The sequence below is a fragment of the Amphiura filiformis genome, chromosome 14 (genome assembly GCF_039555335.1).
Source record: "Amphiura filiformis chromosome 14, Afil_fr2py, whole genome shotgun sequence".
Lineage (NCBI taxonomy): Eukaryota > Metazoa > Echinodermata > Ophiuroidea > Amphilepidida > Amphiuridae > Amphiura > Amphiura filiformis.
In genome coordinates this window covers 13,105,336-13,127,267 of record NC_092641.1, presented here as the reverse complement: position 1 = coordinate 13,127,267, position 21,932 = coordinate 13,105,336, and the positions used below count along the sequence as shown (strand labels likewise).

The following is a 21,932-nucleotide window of genomic DNA, read 5'->3' as shown; positions in this document are numbered from 1 at the left end:
GGTTGTTTTGACATTTTCAAGGACTTGTCCTCCTTCTTAGATTAACACAGTGTGTTGAACATATTAAATACCATCGATATTTTAAAATAAAGATGATTTTAGGTTTAAGGGAGGTACGTCATCTTTATTTTAAAATACAATAAGTTTCGATGAAAGAAGGTGGTTATTTCTATCTAGTTAAAAACAAACAATAACAACAGCAAAAAAAGGCAACAACAAGGGGGTATTTTTGTTTATGTCCATGGGTGTGGACTTGACATTCATATACAGGGCCTCTCAATTTGTTCTACACATGCTCTACCGCATTTCCTTACTGTAGAACTTGCAAAACAGGAATAGCCTAGTCAAATTAAGAAATCTCCCATACAAGAATTGCAACATAACCCATTTTGCATGCATCCATCTTCCAGAAGCTCACAAAAAGCATATCAAATGTCCCGAAAATGCAATTAGTTGAAGAGTGCCTAATCTGCATAAATGCATGGCTACTTATGCAGGGTGTTTTAGATAGGTTGAAACAGTCAAATTTGTTGGGTTTTTTTGTAGAATTTTTAGATGAAAATCAATTTTTCCAATATTTTGTATGTAACCCAGATTTTCCCAAATTTATTTGGGCGACGATTTCTACTATTTACCTTCTGTTGTGGGTTCAATAAAGCCTGGCAGATGAATGCTAACTCCACTTTGATCAGATAAAAGGGACTTGCATAGATTTTGGTTTGAAAACATTTTGCCAATAACTGTTTGTTGGGAATTCATACTATCAAATTCATTTTAGTGATATGTGTCTTTGCTGCTACGGCAACTGGCAATAAATCACAACGTTTTCAACAAGATAATATAATGTTTTCCATCGTTTATTAGGTTCCGAAGTGATTTTTACTCGAGCTTTCGCGAAACTGGTAGATTTTAAAATCAGAATTGTTCAATAGTAAAAGAGCCATCCCAGAAAACACAAAAACGTTTTTAAAACGTTTTAAACATGTTACATTTTTGGTTTTGGATAACCTTTTATAACCTTTTGCGAATGATGTCGAAAACGTTTTGTGTTTGCTGGGATATCATTATGCTATTATTAAGATATGTTGCATTCAATAATTTAAGCCTGGGTACATATAATTTACTTTTACTTTTTATAACCAGTTACTAGTATTTTGATGTAATAAGCATCAGTATAATTTCGAGTTCAACTGAATACGTTCATCATGATTAAAAACATATTTCTATTTATCACAAATCAACTATGGCATAGTCTAACAAGATCCTTTCACAGATGATAATTTTCAAAACGGTGCTGCTTTCTGCTTTTTACACACTTTCTTCAGGAAACAGGTCTTGTTCCACTATTTCACTTTACTCTTTGGGAATTAGGGATCCTGTACGGATTCTCATATATTTCTTATACCGGGTGCCAATTATTGGGCTGCGAATGTGGTCCATGAAGCTGGTCCATGTCAGTGCATTTTGCTGTTGTGTCAGTTGGACGACATGCGGGGTTAATAATATGTGTTTTGAGTAGAATATTAAAATAATCCTGTGTGTAATTTTGATTCATTTTGATGTACAGGATTTTAAGATATGACCTTGTGACAAATTATAAGTTTCTTTTTGAGCTCAGTTTATCTTAAAATGCATTATATACTTTTAGGTCTTCGATTCATATTAATTATATTTTGAAATTAAGATTGGACTGATTTCTAAATTAATTGCCAGGAAATAAGTATCACAGAAACAATAGAATTGCACAATCAATAAGTTTATAAGAAAATAATCATCGCTATAGGGAAAGTGACGAGAAAAAAATGGGATAATGGAGTTATGGGGTTGGGGTGGGGTTCGGGCCACCAATTGAAAAGATCTGAACAAATATCCTGGCCGTCGATTATCAGGAACGGAACCACCAGTAATTTGCATTAATGTTGGGAAGATATCCAATTGGCTAGCTACTGTTTCACTGATGGATCCTGGTCTAATATGTCCTGGCCAATGGAATATACCAGGAACGCGAACACCACCTTCCCAGAAATGCAACTTGCCACCTGTTGGTTTTAAGGTAAACATTCAAAATGCCATTTAACATATTAACTTTTATGCTCAACAAAACGAAACAGCATGTTATTATTGACTGCGATAATTCTACGTCAAACACAGCTTGTGGTGTTTAACATTCTATGAATACTCGATGGGGAAAAGTAAATACCTACCAATAAATAATAACCCCCATCCCTCCTGAATGACTGACCATTATTCCAAACGTCATAAACATACTAAACACAAACCGAGAAGTAATGCCCCCCTTAATGAATGACCATTATTTCAACAAATTGATCGCATGCCAACTTTGTGGTATACATTCGAAGCATTATTTATTTCTGCACATTTTGTATTCAGTATTCAAGCATTCAGTATCCATTGAAATATGTTCAGCTCTCATTTGAATATCATTTCTGCTTTTGGGGTATCAAAACATATTATAATCAATAGAAATTGTCATTATGAACAAACATGATCATTATCCACGTAATATCAAATTGAAACATGATTTTATATTTGTTCTGACCATCAAGTCCTAAATGACCTATATATATATATATAATTGCAAGTTGTCCTTTCAGTGGTAACGCTAGATTTGAAAATGTTCTGATTGAGAGGTGTTACTAGTAGATGTAACCCTTGTGTTGGTCTTCCACTTCTTGTGAATTTCTGGGTCCCTGAAAACATTGCACTTGTCATGTTTTCATCCCGGGGACGGGGTTTTAATATGGGATGAGGTAAATAATGACCACTGATGTATAATCACATTTTTTACTGATCATAACAGGTTTTGACCTCTTACAAGCTCAAGAAACAAGAATCTCTTGAAATAAGAGTTTTGGAATAATGGTCATTCATTAAGCGAAAGCGGTAATTTCTTATTTGTAGGTTTTTAGTATGTCTATGATGTCTTGACTGTAATGGGTTTACTGGTCCAGTCATAATTTGAAAATTGAGCGATTTTCATTTGCTGCATACTCTTGATTTGAACATTATTGTCTATTAAAACCTGGTTAAAAGTAATGCAAATACCGTATTCACTCGATAGTTAGCACATGTGCTTCCTATCGAGGGCTTTTGAAAACGTGCAAAAACGAAAAAAAATGAACAGCGCCATCCACAAAAGTGACAAAAGTGTAAAGGGTTTTGAGCAAATCATCGATACACATAGCTGTATACGAACAATTAAACCTACAAATTTGTGTGTTAACTACATTAGCTCAGTTGGTAAAGCGACAGAATTTGAATCATCTTAAGAAGAGCGAACTGAGCAGGAGTTCGAGGCTCGTTATAAACTTTTCCGTTGATTCATTTTTATTTTGGGGTTTGAGCTTTTCTTGATAAATTTAATCTTTTTTTGCTTTGTTTTTCATTTTGTTTCTTTATTGTTTCTTATTTGCTTTATTTTGTTTTGTTTTTTCTTTTCTTTTCTTTTTCTTCTTTCTATTCATACTGGGGTCATGGGCTGTTTATTCAACAATGTAGTTGGGTATGCCCTCAATGTTAAAATGAGGTGGTCATGGTCCTCTTTGCCATTACACGCTACAGAAATTCCATATTTTTCAAAGGCTCTAATGATGGTTCCCTTCTATCAAATGACTATCATTGAAGACTGAGTTTCGCAGTCTATTTCAAAATACTGACTTCGTTTTACATCAAGAAGGACACAATAACTGCGACTTAAACGTGATATGGACATGCTTTTTAACCGCAAAGAAATCTTTTGCATTTTATAATTTTAACCTTATCCATTATACTTTTATGATTTTGTGCAATACGAAAAATAAAAAAACAAAGAGCGTGTTTATAGTGAGCCAGATTATGCGGTATTTAGCTGGACTGCCACGCAGTCTACATGTTTATGTTTTACTAACCATTGCAAATCTAGACTGCGCGGTAGTTTAGCTAAATAACGGAAAGATTGTCTCACTATAAACACGCTCATTGTGTGTAAAATCCCGCTCCAATTCAATTGTGCCTGTTACATTGTATGCTTTATTGAATCAGGGACCATGTATAGAGGCCCTGCATGAAATTATCGATTGGCTCCAGACAAAGGATTTGAACCGGTGTCCTTCACCGTAGTTATAGCGGAGTGCAGTCCATTCAATCAAATGTTGTCATCAACCTATTTGATCGTAGTGCAGGGTTATGTGTGTTAGACGAACTGTCACGGTAGATTGCAATCATGCTTTTATTGAATGCATTTGAGTAGTCCGCCATATTTACGGGATGATACGTCACATGCAAGGCCTCTATATGGAGGGACTGTAAACGGCTTCCACCCATTGTACCATGCGAGTTGCAGGTTTACAAATTATCCTCAGTGGAGCAAGCATGAATAATACGTTGATCAATAGACCCTACGAATCCAAGCACAGTTACAACACAGCGCGTGGCTTGTCTTGTACATTGCGAAATGAGCCTACATGTTTGCCTATAATGACAGACTCTAGAAATGCCAACATAAATCTTCAAAGAACATCATCTTAAGAATTATTTCAGTATCGAAATCAGTAGGAATACCAAGCGTACGGTGTACACACATTCCAGAAAAAATATAATTTTGTTTGTTCTAGCATTCTGTATCTCCACAAAATCATCACATTTTGTCTTCAAAATCCTATGTAAATGATTTTCCATGCTACACAGAAATTGTGTTCGACAAAGGATAGACATTTTACACAATTTTACATAACTTAAAAAAGATATTGGATTTTTTTATTTTATTTAGTAGGGCAACATGAGTAAATAATAAAATTCAAACATAGCGCACTCGGCGCAACTCGCATACAATCGAAGGTCGAAAAGATAATCTGATAACAATAGCTTGACATTAATCTGTTTCCAGTCCCTGATTAAATGGCCAAAAATACGCCAACAATGACATAACAGCAAGCCAAAGACGAATTCTGATCACCAAGTGGGTTGGAGAAGTATATGGAAGGACATTACATAATAGACCTACTGTACATATTTCGATGAGCATAACAAACACCAATTGGTGTCGTATGACCTTTGACATGCATGCATTCTTTTGTCGAGAGTGACATGGTCTTTCAATTCGAGTGTCCTTGTCAGACTTGACTATGCATCAGTGGTCATGAAAGGATTCAATTAACCTCTGCCCCAGTAATCCCAAGCAATTGTCTGAAATTGCTCCTCGGAGATGTATCATGATAATCATATAACGACCAAAAGATAAATGACTGACTATCATTGAGGACTAAGTTCCGCAGTCTAGGTGAAGCTGAGTCCTACCAAAATCAAACAGGAAACAATTTCGTGCCTAATTTTAACACCGGGATTTTTTTTCAAATGCATATCCAAGAACTATGTTTTTATTCAACATTTTTTATTCAACATTTATTTTTTTATTTGACCGAGAATTTTCAAAGCAAAAACGCGTATTTCTGAATTGTGCTCAGTTCAACATGTATCGACCTACTTTTAGCACGACTATGCGTAACAATTCGCAAGGGAAATGTTACGTGTAATCCGATTATCACTGTCAGCTGGATCACGCTTTTGAGTTCTGCACCACGATCGATATGATCGCAACACAAAGTCTATGGCATTCAACGCCATTTATTGTTCTATTGTGTCCCAGCAGCTATGTCTGCCATTGCAGTGTAGCATGTGTGTAGAAATGCATGACATTGGATGTAGGGGTGAAATTTTAAAGTTGATCCAATTATTCGCCAGCGAAGTGTTACGTGTAATCCGATTATCACTTTGTCTATTAGAACGAAATGAGCGTATTTATTTGCCTTCAAAAGGTGCGTGATCCAGTTACCAAGGAGTTATGTAACCACTCCACTTTTAATCCAACTGATCTCTAATTGTTCCTTTGGTAAAAATAAATAAATAAATAAATAAAAAGCCCACACAAAAACCTTCAAGAATTGTCAAATGTAGGCCTATATTCGTAGTTAAAAAAAGACCTGTAAAACAAACATGGCAGAGAAAAAAAATCTAAATAGTGAAATACTGAACAGATTTGAACTTCATCGAGTCTCGAAGTCCGGCGTTTTCCAAACTGAGCTAATGGGGTTCAGACATACATTTGCAGGTTGAATTGTTCGTATATAGGTATGTTTTGAATAAATAACCCATGACCCCAGCATGAATAGAACAAAAAAGAATGAAAGGAGAAAAAGAAAAGAAAAGAAAAAACAAAACAAAATAAAGCAAATAAAAAACAATAAAGAAACAAAATGAAAAACAAAGATTAAATTTATGAAGAAAAGCTCAAACCCCAAAATAAAAATAAAGCAACGGAAAAGTTTATAACGAGCCTCGAACTCCTGCTCAGTTCGCTCTTCTTAAGATGATTCAAAGTCTATCGCTTTAGCAACTGAGCTAATGTATTTAACACACAACTTCGTAGGTTTAATTGTTCGTATATAGCTATGTGTATCGATGATTTGCTCAAAACCCTTTACACTTTTGTCACTTTTGTGGATGGCGCTGTTCATTTTTTTTCGTTTTTGCACGTTTTCAAAAGCCCTCGATAGGAAGCACATGTGCTAACTATCGAGTGAATACGGTATACCATATTTTCAATGTAATTAACTTATCACTTTCAGAGCATAAGTTATTCTGCAAAACAATCAATATTAAATAAAATACGTCACTATGTGAAAAGAGCTAAGAACAATTTTGCCGTTCAAATGACACATACGTCGTGCAAATACATTACATCATGTGAAAAGGACAAAACAGCAATTTTACCTGCAATGACAAAGTCGCGCAAATATATACGTCGCGCAAAAATGTCATTATGTGAAACGGCCAATTCGATATACTGGGCTTGCGCAGTGTAAGTCGTTTACAGACATTTCAATGTTTTCTGATACGAAATAATTAATTTAATTAATGTCTTACTAATTAAGCCACTTTGAGGCATGCTTATTGGTGACTCAAAAATTTTAAAAATATTGAATACGTCACTATGTGATACGGCCGACAAAATGTTGCATGTTAGAACATTTTACATGCTGTTTCCCTTTTTAAGAGCATTTTAATCAATGTTCATAAATTTAGAATTGTTTTTATTTTTGTGAACCATTTAATACCAGCAGGTACGTAACAACAGGATCGGGCCCATGCACAAGGGGCGGTGCGGCCCTTTTAACATCTCCTTTATCAGCCCTATTCCTAACCAGCTTCATTTTTGCTTTTTTTTTCGGTGCCCCTGCACACTCGAGGCCTGGACTTCGTCCACCCTGTCCACCCGCTTGCCACGCATTAAGACAATGACGATATATGGCATATTCCGCTCCTGATCGGTTTGATGTTGGTTCGCACGTTCACGTTCGCAGGTCTGCAAACATTCGCATCTAGTGCTCGGCTTATAACTGAAACTCTTGGATGTCATTCCGTTCGTTCAACGATACCTATTTTTGCTAAATACTATACCGTTGTGGTTGCGCTCACACTTTCGTTTTTACAAGAATTTAATGCAAGACTGGAGTCAGAGGAAGTCTTGAACCTACCCCATCAAGCTCTTCACCTTGGTTTATCTTCAAATATGAATTGTGTACTTTGATCAGCTCGTTATCGGCGGGAATTGTTAGGCTTTTACCACTACGCCGAAAAGTAGACCGACGTTAAGAGTGATATAGTTGATCTGTATAGTCTTTATTTTGAGTGTTACAAATACAGTAAACAAAGTGTAGGACTTAAATTAATAACTCGTGATGCTTCTGGCGAGATGTCACAAGACACTTATTCTTAAAATAAAATATATTCATATTAATTCGTGATGTTATGAGGCCCGCCGATTACGAGCTGATCAAAGTATAGGTAAATATTCCCCCTTTTCCAAAAATTAGTTCTAGATTCATTACAATAGAAACAATATTAGGTCAAATTTCACTGCATCTAAAACGCATTGGGTCACGATTCACCCCATGGTTCTGCCCAGCAAAGTAACGATTAGACGTATTGTCACCAACGACATGGTAAAGGCTTGAGCAGGTGAGGGTCCATGTTTACATTGACGCCTGCATAAATAATCGCATACCTTTCAGAATTCCTGCATCTCCACCTTCATTACAAGCGCTTAAAAGAGGACCATTATCAGAGGTGAATATGGAAATGGTGTTGTAGTCTTCCTTCAAGCGTTTTACTTCCTCCATTATGGCGCCCACTGACCACGACATTTCACGAATGTTGTCCCCGTAACGACCTAAAGAAAAGAACATATCATAATTGTTGACTTGACGCTCGAACTGTGTCGGCACCATCCCTTTTTTCTGGTTAGAAGACATCTTTTATGCGGCAAATATCTGCAAATTCGCCTAAAATTGGTAAGCTGCATATCTGTATTTTGACTGGGGCAGGTTGGAGGAGGGGAGGATTTCTAGAATTTTCATTTCAAAAATGCCACTAGATTAAAAAGTGAGGTATGACCATTAATAAGGACTCAGTGGCTCTTTTTGTGAGCCGAGTAAAATGCAGTTGCGCGAAGTCAATTGTTAAGTCAATTCCCATTGTTAGTTATTTTAGGGACACTTGACTAATATTACCGTCCCCATCTTATCCCTTCCTGTCTACAAACAATAATAGATGCCACCAGTGCTAGCAGCAATGATTTTTTTAAACGAAATTAATAAATTCGGTATTATATTGACTATAAACCTTAATAACATTTAATATGATAATAGCTGTTCGAAACGTGAAGATAAGGTGACTGCAGTCTAAACGATTTTCATTATCTAAATCATTATACTATTGAAAAATAACAATTTGATACTTTGAAAAAGTTCCTTCTACAAATCATATAAACTGGCCTCAAAAAGAAACTTAAAATTTTTCACAAGGTCATATCTTGAAATCCTGTACATCAAATTGAACCAAAATTACACACAGGTTTACTTCAATACTCTACTCTTAACACATGTCAGTAACCAACCAGTTATCCAACTGACACAACAGCAAAATGCACTGACATGGAACAGCTTCCTGGACCGCATTCACAGCCCAGCCCTGTTTCATGAAAAAAGTGTATGAAAAGCAGAAAGCAGCGCCGTTTTATCATCTGTGCAAGGATCTTGTGTGCATTCTCACAGAATTTTTGTGCTGGGTGCCAAATGTTTGGCTGTGAACGTGGAGGAAGGCCAGGAAGCTGTCCCATGACAGTGCATTTTGCTGTTGTGTCAGTTGGACAACTGCTTGGTTACTGGTATGTGTTTTGAGTAGAGTATTAAGGTAATCCTATGTGTAATTTTGGTTCATTTTGATTGACACTATTTTAAGATATGACCTCGTGATTCACAAATTGAAAAAATTATAAGTTTCTTTTTGAGCTCAGTTTACTTTGAAAGTATTATTATTTCATCTCTCTTTACAACATACCTTACCTACAAAAGTCTATGACATTTGAATTCGTCTATATACACACTCGTTAAGAAAGGCAATTTTGGCACAGCTCACTACCATTCGCAAGATGCTGTGAACTACCAAATCGAAACAGTTGAAAATAGTTGCCAATCTTAAGTCAGTAACTGGTCTTTATCAATAATGCTTGAACAGCGCATTGCTTCTTCCTTTTTCTTTTGTATATTCAATTACCTGTAATAGCTATTTTCTCTAAACAGAAAAATAAAGGTGTAGAATTGACTCGATTACTGAATCAGAAAGGCCCCAGTACTGTAGAGAGTCCTGATGAAGCCATCAAAGGACCCATTCGACTCTAGGTAGCTTCTCCAGCTTTTTGAGTAGATGTATAAAGTGTCAAATAGGTATCTGAGAGAGTCAGGATAACTATTTTTGCGGGTCAAGGAGCCTTGCCTACAAAGTACAGAGGAGAGTCTTACTGACTCACTTTTTTCTTAAAGATATGCAAGTATCAAACGGAGGTCACGATATCTTGCTCAGAGGACTGTGTGATTCATGCAAAGGGTATCGCTTAAATGTGACTCCGTAACACTACTGAAAATGAAGGTATTAAGTTGACTTGATTACTAGATCCGGTGTAAAATAGAGATGTCGGTTATAGAAGATTCGGTAGAAAATACAGTACTAATTACTATTGTGATTTTTTTCACGATTGAAGGGTAACCTTTGAAAAAAAAAACACATCAGTATTGAAAGAAAAAGTTGAAGCCCCGTTGAAATATGTGTAGCTAATTTACAGAAAGTACAGATTCAAGTAAAATGTCTTATTTTGTCTTTAATACAAGACTTTCGGCTTAACCACTAGCAGACTATGTTAGCACATCTATGACACTTAATAAGGTGCAAAAATCTGAATTCGGATGATATTCACTGAATATAGGACTTAAATGAAATGTCTTCCATAGGGTGTGTATGGATTGAAACTGGAATCGCTCAAAATGTTAGCAAATAAGATTACAAAACAATTACCTCTCCTAGATGAGCCTCTAAACCCTTCGTTACTATAAAGATTCACGTGAGTCTGGAGGAGACCATAATACAAGAAGAAAGGTTTCTTTTCTTGGTGAGCAGTTCTCATGAAGGAAACAGCGTCATCCACGAATATTTCGCTCAATTTGTAATGTGAGTATGGTTGTTGAATATTTGTGGTACCGTTGTAAAGATAACAAAACAATGGAGCAGGGAATGGAAATTCACGATCCGCATGCCACTGTTAAGAACAAAGAAAAAATATCGGTGAGTGATATATGATAATTGAGTTTAGATACTACAAAAAGCGATAAACGTCATTTTCAAACTACCCAGCAAACACAGAAACGTTCTTACAACGTTTTAAACAGGTTATATTTTGGATTTTGGTTTAGATAAAACGTTTAATAATATTATATTATCCCTGGTTATAATAAAAGGTTAAGAAAACGTTTTAAAGGGATGGAATATGAGCGTTTGGACAGTATTTTTTTTTTGTGGGGAATGAGAGCACACCAGAGATATCGAATTGCATTCTGAATACTAAGAATGTCCTTCTGATATCAAATAATTTTGATTTTTAAGAATCTGCAATGTAATACACATTTTATGGTAAATAATTAAAAATTGATATTTAACAGTCCTCGAATATGAAAGGTCAAACTTTTCAATTGATCGACGACTTTTCCACCCAGCTACATACACTTTAGGTACATATTATAAGATAAGTTTACTTTGAGGACTGTTAGCCTATATATCAAAAAATTAAAAAATATCAAATTTTAATAATTTTTTGTATTATAGCGCGAATTTCAAAAAATGACAATTATTTGATATCAGAAGGTTTTTCTTTGTATTCAGAATGCAGTTCGATGTGCTCTCATGTCCCACAAAAAATACTGTCGAAACGCTCATTCCACATCCCTTAAAACGTTAAAAAAATAAATGCAAACATATTTTTCAACACTTAAATAACATTATGTTAGAATATTTGAAAACATTTGATGCCCGTTATATAACCCGGCATTTCAACGTTTTTTGGTAACCTTTTCTAACCTTTTCAGAATGATATCCTAAACTTTTTGTGTTTGTTGGGTATTTGGGGTCAGCCCAGGAACGTGAAGCGACTGCAGTCTTTATCAACTGGTCTTTATCAGAGATATAATAAATAAATTATACCTGCTCTTCTTCACACTCCCACAAATTGCTTAAGGGAATGTTGTGACCTACATAATCAAAGCCATGGTTATGTGGCAGATGACTCCCATCTGTGTGGTTATGTTCATTCACACCTGCAGGATGTTAGAAACAGGAAGATTGAGAAAGTTCAGATATCAGAAATAAATGGTGATGCCCTATCATGTACACCCAAAAATGTGTTCGATTCAGTCAGTAATACCGTACCTACATAATTATTTAAACGTTCTTGCTGCTGAGACTACACTATTTTTACCTCAATATTCTTAGTTGTTTACTTAAAAGTAGTATCCACAGAGTAGGTAACAGCGAATAACGCGGACAAATTTACGTGTAACTTCGCGTAAAGGGTCTGCGTATTAAGTTTAACTTTACTGCGTTCCAGAAGCAATAAGGGAAGAGCATTTCTGCTATATGACGCTCACGTGACGAGTGTGGACAAATCACAGTGTGCGAATTTTAATAATGGACGGTGGAGGTAATAGAACGATCGATATAAAATATATAATATATAACTGGGCGAAAAGTCAAATTGCATACATACCTAAATGCCACTTGCCAATAAAGCCGGTATTATAACCGTTATCCTTTAATGCTTCTGCTAGGGTTATTTCGTCCTTAGGCAAACCATGTGTACTGGAGTGCCAGAATACCCGGGATCCGTCTGTCGGGCCTTCTGTTAGACCAACCCGTTCTGGAATTCTTGCTAAAATGACAATAAAAAAGCCAACACATTTACGTTACTTATGTACGACGCAAAATCAAATTTTGCACTTCACAATCTGATTTGCCCCTGAAGCCTTCAACCTGAGTAACCATATTACAGCCATTTTGGTTCGTTTATTTTGATTGGATTCGTTGGCCTTTCAGCTACTTAGGCTATTAGCGCCTTTATAAACCGGTGCATTGTACCTTCAATTGGAAATCGGTCCAGAAATGTTATAATCAAAGAAGAAGTCCAGCTTTAAAAGCAGGAGGAAACCAGAAAAACCGGAGAAAACATGTGACATTGAGTATAGACTGGAAACTAAATGCATATGAAGTTGTTGGAAACAGCCGGGGCTCGAACCCTGTACCTCCCACCCGTATTTGTAGAACTGAATATTATATTACGCTGTTTATGAAAAATAGTTTACGATTTTCAGTAATTTAAAAATGCACACATTTTCTTTTAAACAACTTGCTTTAACAGGTTTAAACCGAGAAGTACAAGATCCGTTAAATTTTCACAAGTTAAAGCCTTTAAGCAAGTGGGTTAGCTACGCAAAAATCCTATCTTTTCTGTTTCTATTGTTCAGAAACGAAAACGAAAGGGATTATGTGAGTTGATCTGTTTGTACCGAATATTTGCCCAGGGGGCGTGGAGTGGCTCAAGATTTTGTCCGGGAGGGTCCGGGACTGGTCAGGTGTTTACCCGGGATTTTAAAGCCCCAAATCCCCGGCCCATGACCCGGTTTTCCCAGGGTACCCAGGGGCCGGGGTTGCATTTGATATGTGCATAACTAAACAGGCACTTTTGGAATAAATTATTTATTACCACCATGCACCTTAGCTTTCACTTTGGCTAAATATGGTTACATCCGCAAAATCAGTTTTTATGTTAGAAATGATATGTCTACCAATTGGATACTTTTAATTCCACATTACGTAATAGATGTCAAGGTTCTTCAAATGAAACAGTTAAGAGTCGCAAGGCGAAGCGGTATTTAATTGGGTAGCATAGCCAAGTTACTAGAGCTTAAAGTAGAGGAAGTATTAACATGATTAAATGGTTCAAAAAAAGAAAGTCCCACAAGACATTTTAGTATAATCCCAAAAAAGGCTTGATCAATTATCTTGTTTTAATGTTTGGAACATAGACTGATTAGTTATGCATCAAGTGAGGGGTTTTTTGTTGCTACTTATATCATCATCATTGCAAAATGCAGCCAATTAGGAAATTTTCGGCCAAAAAAGTTGCATTTTTCTACATAGGCTTTTTATGTTTCAATTTGTGTTTGACAATTTTTCCCTTTAATGGAGTAATTTAATCAAAAAGAAGCATAATTTTATTTAATATTTATGAAATTTAAGCTTTTCCTAATTTAGGTGTCACACATTCAAAAACAGTTTCTATGGTTCAGTGAATAAATTGAAATGAATGCTGCAGCTTATTAATGTCTTTCAATAACGAATAGGCCTTCCTTCATGTGGCTTCCAACCCGACCGAATTAGGCATAGAGACAAATAGCATGCATGTGAAATGTTCCAAAGGTTAATGATCGAGATGATTAGAACATTATAACATTTTATCATGCATGTAGGGATGCGTAATGGTCTTTACAATATTTTCTCATGTTCTCGATTAGATATGAGATAATAGTTCTGTTAAATAAAATGAAATCATAGTACAAATTAACTTTCATCTTGAAAACGAGTAGAAGTATAGATTGTCAATTTTGTCGCAAAAAGTTAAGCTAATTTTTTGAGGGGGGGGGGGGGGGCAATTTGCCAAACAATATAATGGCTTATAGCCACAGGAATTTAATATCTGAACGCACCCTTTATTATAGGCCTCTTGGTCCTAATGTAAAGAAAGACTTAATTTAAGTAGAAGATTTAATAAAGGCCAAAAGCCTACGTTTCAAAACATAGTTCATTTATTATGAATTTGTTATAACAGAAGTTTCTTAGCCGATACACATGAATGGGTTGTCCATTAACATGTAACAAACGAACCTCAACATTGATTCAATATACTAATTTTCACAAGTACTCTTGAAGACAGATCTTTACTTTGTTTTCAAGTAGGCTATATTTTTAAACTTCGTTTAGCGTCATAATGGTTATGTTTTGAAATAAACATCACTTAAAATTACATATAATCTACACTTATTCAGTTCAAAGGTCTAAACGAAATAATGATTAGAACAATAATTATATAATTAAAAAATAATACATTCATCAATTATTTTGCAATGTTCTTGTTTTACTTTCAACTTTTTGACACACATGATAGAATAATTTGTAGTTTTTATACATTCTCTCTGTTGACATTCATTCTCTAATTTTCTATACCACAAAGGCCTATACATTAAAATATTTCTTGAATTTGTTACAAACAAGAGCTTCCAATGCGTTTTAAAGCAAGTCTCATAAGCTTTAAACTCCTATAGTTGAAGTTAAAGTTTACATACCGTGTAAGAAACACAGCAAAGCAAAAGCACAAACACACACGCAAAAAAAACAAAAAAACACAACAAAAACAACAAAACAAATATAAACAGCTATTACAACAACAACAAACGCGTATTTTTATCCAATAAAATAAACCTACATACATAAGGTCAGAACAATAGCGTAGCCAGTCACCCTGACAAAATATGAAAAGGGCCTCCTATGCCCCTTGACAAAACCATTAAAGAGGAAATCGGGGCGTTAAGGGATGGGTTTATATGTGTGTAAATGGAGGAGAAATGGGAGGATTTTGGCATGTTTGCTGTGATTGTTTGCCTAGCAATATTGATCACAAGTACACAATTGATGGTGCATATCAAGGACCAAACTCTATAGTTTTATATTTGAGCACGATCACTTCTGTAAGGTCATGGGAAATTATGTAAATCGGCTTTTATATTTGATGTTGCATATCGGCTCACGCACTTTATTTTTGTACCCAGTATTTCACAAAGTCCCTGTACTCTGATGACCCTATGACTTTTTGCTGGTATGTTGAGCACTTTAAACAATTAATTATAGTACTTACCTCCTACTTTAGGAACATGCGTATGTCTTAATGTATGTCGACCATGTCAACAACCCAGTGTAGTTTTACATGGTTGGAAAAGTCTATTTCCTTTCGCTATTTTGCCAATCATAATTCATAAATTGTCCAAAAAAAAAAAACAAAAAAGAGTTTTACAACTATTCCGCCAGCAAGGAAACACAAATTTATGTGTATCCAGTGCGTCCTTTACGTTTAAATAGTTCAGTTTATTGTCAAGTTGTGCCTCTATACGCCATATTTACGGAATTGATGATACGAGCTGATACGGAATTTTTGAACCCAAATTTCTTGAAATATACATTACCTTTTTAACTTCTCGCCACGAAATTGGATTCATAAGAAGGTCAAATACAAGCCTTCCATTATGGCTGGTATCATCATCTCGATTGGTGTCTTGTGTTAGTATTATTCCATATTTTGCTGGTAGAAGTTCAATGAAACCCTCCATAATTCACGACTACTGTCACTTGTGTTATAAACTCGATGTGTTTACTATATTGTCGCTCGGGTCCGCGACTAATCGCAGGGACCAGTCTATCATTAGCTATTCTATACACTTTTCAATAGCCTTATTGTGATGTGTGGGAGTTTTAAAAGCCGAGCCATGAACAAAATATAATGCGAGCACCCGGGGGGGCATCAACTTTAGAGGTGACGGTATGTGCCTGTCAATATATGCCCCTCTTTTGAAGCCGACTATACCCGATGACCAGGCACCTTCAGTTTTCAAAATATTATACCCAATGACCCCTTTTTCATTTTGATTGTACATAATTGACCCTTTTTTTATAAAAAACCCCCAACGTTTTGTACTGATATGCACCTACTTCGCGACGCTTGTACAAAATGTAGGCACATATACCCATCAATTCTAAAGTTGAGTGCCCCGGGGCGAGCGCATACTGCGGGCCAATGAACAATGAGATAGTGGCTTTTCTGATATCACTTTGAGGAACTGTTGAAGTATAAATCAGCCAACGAGTAGGTGTGTCCAAATTGCACATCTTGAATTGAGACCAAGACATGCTGTTATTTCAATTGTTATATCGTTCCGGTTGGTTTATTACCTACCATTGCCTACGAGATGCAGTTCTAATGCACTTATCAAATGCAACCCCAGCCCCTGGGGACCCGGGGATGGCCGGGTCGTGGGCCGTGGATTTTGGGTTTAAAAGTTCATGTCCCGGGTAAACACCTGGCCAGTCCCGGACCCACCCGGGCAAAACTCTCAGCCACTCCCCGGCCCCCCGGGGCGAATATCTGATGCAAACCGATGCAAACCCCGAGTATTCTTCGGCCCAAGTTCCCGGCCCTGAGAATCATAGGCTTGGATCTTAATATGGTTTTAATATTATTGTGGCAATCTTGTCATGCGGGCTCAAATTTCGACTGCCGAGCTCTGGACATGCTGGGTACCGGGTGGATTCAAAGGCTTCAAAATATAGGTCTACATGTGTGTCCCATTGCAAATACGTCAGTTACTCACCATGTTGCGGAACATCTAAAAACGATCAACGAAATTAGGTTACCTAGATTCTCGTCAATAGCGCAGAGCAGCATAATTATTTCCTCTCCTTCCTATAATAGGTTTAGGCCTATATACTTGCTCAACTGTTTGAGTATCAACGCACGGGCTTCAACGTGCACCGTTTACCTATAGGCATGGAATCTAAAAATTTGATTTAGGCCTACCCTTTTGGTTTGGAATAGATCAAAGTACATCTGATGTCTATGTTTGGAAATCGCAATGTCTCTAGTAAGTATTGTTAAACGCTCCAACATGAAAATGTAATATAGTTTTAAAAATCTGTATATTAACACAAGATATTGAATTCAATTTTTATATCATGTATGTAGCCATGTAGCAGTCGATCGCAGATGTCATAGATTCTTTTATTATCACGGTCAGTTTTGTTTTTGAGTGTAGGCCTAATAATTTAAAACTTTACTCTCGGCAGGTGGTTAAAAACTAATACATTTGGCATAAATAAGCGTACAGCAGGCCCTCGTTTGCACATGCATATCCAAAAGCCAATGTGGTCTGGTTAACCATGCTAACTTTCGAGTCCCGCTAAATAACAGATACATGGCCTACTGCAAAATTTTGAAAAAACAGCCAAGATTTTGTTTTTGGAATGGATTATGAACAGTAACATTAATTTGGCGACTCAGTGGATTATTAGTATATCCACGGCGCAAGTACGGCTAAGTGAAAGAATTCCCCGGCCCATAAATGCGGGCATCCTTACTATCAAACCATGACCATGTTCACGGCCCATTTTATTGGTTGGAAAACCCCGGGTAAGTTACGACATAATCCCGGCCCTCGCCTGGGTAAAGTCCCGGCCCAATTTCCCGGGGTTTTGGCCGACGTCAATTCTTATACCAGTCCCGGCCAACACCCGGCTCCCCCCGGGACACTTTTTGAATCAAATCCCGAGTCACATGATGTCAAGTCCCGGACCATCCCCGGGTCCCCAGGGGCCGGGGTTGCATTTGATATGTGCATAAGGTGACAGAGGGACAGGTCTGCAATTCGATTCCACAACCATTCATACCTTTCATCTGTTTTATTGTATTATCGTGCGAATTGCTCCGTGGTACCTTACGGGTACCTGAATTTTATTTGAATGAAGATGACTCTGTCATGCTCGACGTCATATTACATAATTTCTATACAGTATATGCAATAAACCAACCAGAACAGTATAACAATTGAAATAATAGGCAGTTCTAAGATAGGTTAAGAAGAATATAACGTCATTCTGTATTATCATTCAAGGTTGTAACGTGTGTCTATGCTGTCATGTAGGCCTACCTGGCAAGAGACACGCCCTCGGTACAAACAGATGAAATTTGTAGAAAAGCGTGATTATGACAAAAAACATTAAAAAATGATACTTTGAGGTATTGTTTTTTTAATTTGTGTATGGCAGATCATACATACACATGTGCTGAGGTCAAAAAGGTAAAAATTTTGTTTTTGACCCCTGACTCACCTGTCATTCCAAACAACCCCTTAAACGGCCAGTAATCCGTTTTCCACCAACATTTGCCAAGACTTTGCATCTACGTCTCCTTAAAAAAAAGTGGGTAAAATGATGGAACTGGAAATTTAAATTTTTAATGTGGGTTTTAGATCAAATTTACGATACGAATCCCTCCTAATCCTCCTCCTAATCCTTAACCACCCTTGGCACATTTCATGCCAAACGTCATAAGTAAAATTATTTTAAAACAGGATGAAAACATGAGTAATATAGAATAAATTAGCCTCAATTTAAGACCTAATTGAATCTTCTATGTGAAGGAATACTCAAACGACACTGTTTTGAAGTCCAAGCTGCTCATTAAAATGTAACAAAACCACCTTTTTAGGTACCCCAGTATATGACAACAGGATCCTCAAACCTAAAAGTTAATGACAAAATGAAAACATACAGGAGATTTATTCTGATGCTAAATTTTGATATGGTAATAAAGGAATGAGACTGTCAATCGGGTCACCATGCAATAACAGTCATAGGCCTATGCATAATAACTAATTTAAGGCTTTAAACAACCACCACCACAACATCAACAAAACACAGTATGTGTGTTTGTGATTTTTTATGCTTCTACTCTATCAATATTTACGATCAGCTTGTTTATTCATTCTAATGGGTATTATTTTCTATGGTGCTTTGGATTTTTTAGCACATTTATAAATAATGATCGCCAAGGAGACCCTTTTTATTGTACAGTTCTTATTAGTTTAGTTAAGTTACCTGTGAGAAGACCTGCTCGACTTGGAGAAAAAAGTGAAGAGGGTGAGTAAAAATCTGTGAATCGCATTCCGTCTGCAGCCATATCGTCGACAGGACCCCACTCTTGTGTTGGGTGTCCATAAGAAGAAAGATCTCCCCATCCCATGTCATCGGCATTGAAAATGATTATATTAGGTTTGCGTGACCATGGTGGCCCATGCCCAGGAGGCGGCACAAATGGAGACATAAAACCTTCATCGCCTTTGATAACTGCAAACGCGCAGACTAAGAAGCCAACCGCTACGATTTTGAGCTTTGTCATGCTTTATACCGTCGTAAGGTTTTGAAAACTTAAATGTCTATGTGGGCAATTTGCAATTTCATGTCTATAAATTGATAATGATGATAACGCACGTGACTTATAAATTTAGACAGTCACGATGTATTTTTATCATACCACGCATGTCCGACTTTGAAACTATACACTTTTAAAATATCATTATGCTATCATTTCTGTGACCCATGGATGTTCTTTATACATGTACCACGAGCCTGCCACGCGCTGTGCATTATATCACCAAGATTCAAGATCAAGATAACTCACGTAATTGAAATGCCGAAATAAAACGATAATTAAGGTGGAGATGACAAAAACGTCACCAGACACTCCCTTTAATAAAAGAAGGTCACCGAATCACCGCAATCACGTATCATACAAACAAGAACAGCCTCAACAAATGTTTAATAATGTTGTTTTAAAAGTAAATCCGTCTTTTAGATCTTTTATGCAAAAAACCGAGGATCTTGATATAAATAGTGACTGTCAAGTAGCTCAATCTCAGAGCAACCCCTCTACAGACACTTCTGTGTCAAAATCAGAGGAACCCCCACGTGATTGTGAACAGTAGTCCTACAACAATGCAACATGAATATGAGTGCAACACTTACGTCAGTGTTGCATTCTTACCTTTCAGATGCAGTTCACCAAAACATCATTTTTCACACTTATATCAAAATGTTTAAATAAATATTGAGAGATGGAGCTTTTACATAGCCCAATTATGCAAAGATAATGTGCTCAGTAACTATGAGGACTATCTAGCTTAGACTGGGTACATATGATGTGCAAGCACAATAGGAGTATATTGTGTTTTGCATTTTAATTTTAATAATTAATTGGGGTTAATATCTTGCAAAAATAAAATGAACTCTTGCATCCGTTTTAATAATTAGTTGGGGTTAATATCTTGCAAAAATAAAATGAACTCTTGCATCCTCTAATTAATTATGCAGATTAAAGTTAGTAAAATACTAATTAAACGTAATATACTTCTAGTATACTTGTATATTATACTACATATGTGACCATCCACCACAACTGAGCCCGGATGTCTCCAGTGCCACTATTGAGATATGCTCCATTAAACTTAACAATAAACAATAGGAAACAAAGAATTTATTGACTGTTTTATTGATTTTTCACTACTTAAATGTCAAGTACTATAGACATGATCAGGGCTCAGTTGTGCTGGATGGTCCTTATAGTTACTTGGCAAATTAACTCTGCGTAATTGGGAGTATGTGACCTTTGGCCTCGCTTTCAGTTTTCCGCTTAGCAAACTCCGGGATATTGAAGTTATCAGAGCCAAACGCAAACAACGGCAGCGCAGTGGTCAATTACGAAAAATGTGAATAAATTGTAACAACTCAGAGACATGAAGCTCTTTTATTCACGAAGTACATGCTCCCATGTATCGCGGAACTTAAACACGTAACTGCTAATAAGAGTAGAATCATGTATCACGCTTTACATTTTACATTTCAGGACGATGCGATACCTCTAGAACAATCATATTGAGAAAAAAGAAACGTGTCTAAAATACATTGGTACAATGCCAATATTGACATTATAATCATTATCAAGTTGAACAATGGGTTTCGAATGGATATCAAACCATGATCTAACACATAGCATGTGCTAATATTCACAACAGGGTTAGTTATCTCTTTAAGGGTATACGATGTATTGTTGGTCGAAGCAGCAAAAAAGTAGTTCACAGTATCTTGCTAATGGTAGTGAGCTTTAGCAAAAATTGCATTGCTCAATCCATAGCGAGCGTGTAGAAGAATTCAAATGTCACAGATATACTTTTGTAGGTCTTGTGTTCTTAAGTTATGTTGTAAAGAGTGCTGAAACAACAACACGTTTGTAAAACGTACATAACTCATTAAGAACATTAAATTAAGAAAGTTTTTAAAGTATATGATTTGTAGAATGAGCTTTTGCAAAACACCAAAGTGTTATTTTTCATTAATATATTGATTCAGATAATGAAAATGGCTACTTCAACCAACAATACCTCGTATACCCTTAATGATGGCTTGTCTGTTGGTTTGGTGTTTGGTTTTGGCTAAACTTTATACTTTATACAGCTGGAAATAGGAGGGCATTGTAACATCGCGGATTGATATCAATATATTTTATAACGACGAGAATTGTCTTTTGACATCTCGCCAGGAGCATGACGAATTATTAAGTAATGTCATACGTCATATCTAATGAGCACAAATGTATCCAAATACTTAAAAACAAAGCAGTATCTAAAAATGTAAATTACTAACTTTTAAATCGGCGATTTAGAAAAAGCAGTCGATAGATCGAAAATGTTGTTTTGCGTACCTTGATATATTATTCGGCACGATGTGATTTTTTACCACTAAGCTATACTGAATGAAAAATAGTCGAGTTTCAAAATGTCCTCCTTCATGCCGATTTCTACTACATGTATATCTTTTGTTACGAGATCAATAAAAAA

The 21,932-nt window shown here is 36.3% G+C and overlaps 1 protein-coding gene across 1 annotated transcript; it reads right to left on the bottom strand.

The window, feature by feature from the left end:
* Window positions 1-755: 755 nt before the first annotated feature.
* On the bottom strand, window positions 756-19,461 carry LOC140170469 (arylsulfatase-like). The gene is made up of 7 exons (XM_072193830.1): window positions 19,138-19,461; window positions 12,149-12,310; window positions 11,587-11,699; window positions 10,408-10,648; window positions 8,063-8,227; window positions 1,902-2,039; window positions 756-805 (listed from the first exon to the last, which is right to left on the bottom strand). Exons 1-7 carry the CDS (start codon window positions 19,436-19,438, stop codon window positions 756-758), a joined length of 1,170 nt encoding a protein of 389 aa, XP_072049931.1. The 5' UTR covers window positions 19,439-19,461.
* Between the last annotated feature and the right edge of the window lie 2,471 nt (window positions 19,462-21,932).

What these genes read in the sequence shown, in the direction of transcription:
- LOC140170469 (XM_072193830.1), bottom strand. Translation starts at nt 19,438, where the DNA reads ATGACAAAGCTCAAAATCGTAGCGGTTGGCTTCTTAGTCTGCGCGTTT. An exon ending in GGGAGTGTGAAGAAGAGCAG is followed by an intron (nt 10,649 to 11,586) that starts GTATAATTTATT and finishes TGTTCTTAACAG; the next exon opens with TGGCATGCGGATCGTGAATT. An exon ending in TAGAGGCTCATCTAGGAGAG is followed by an intron (nt 8,228 to 10,407) that starts GTAATTGTTTTG and finishes TCTTTTCTTTAG; the next exon opens with GTCGTTACGGGGACAACATT.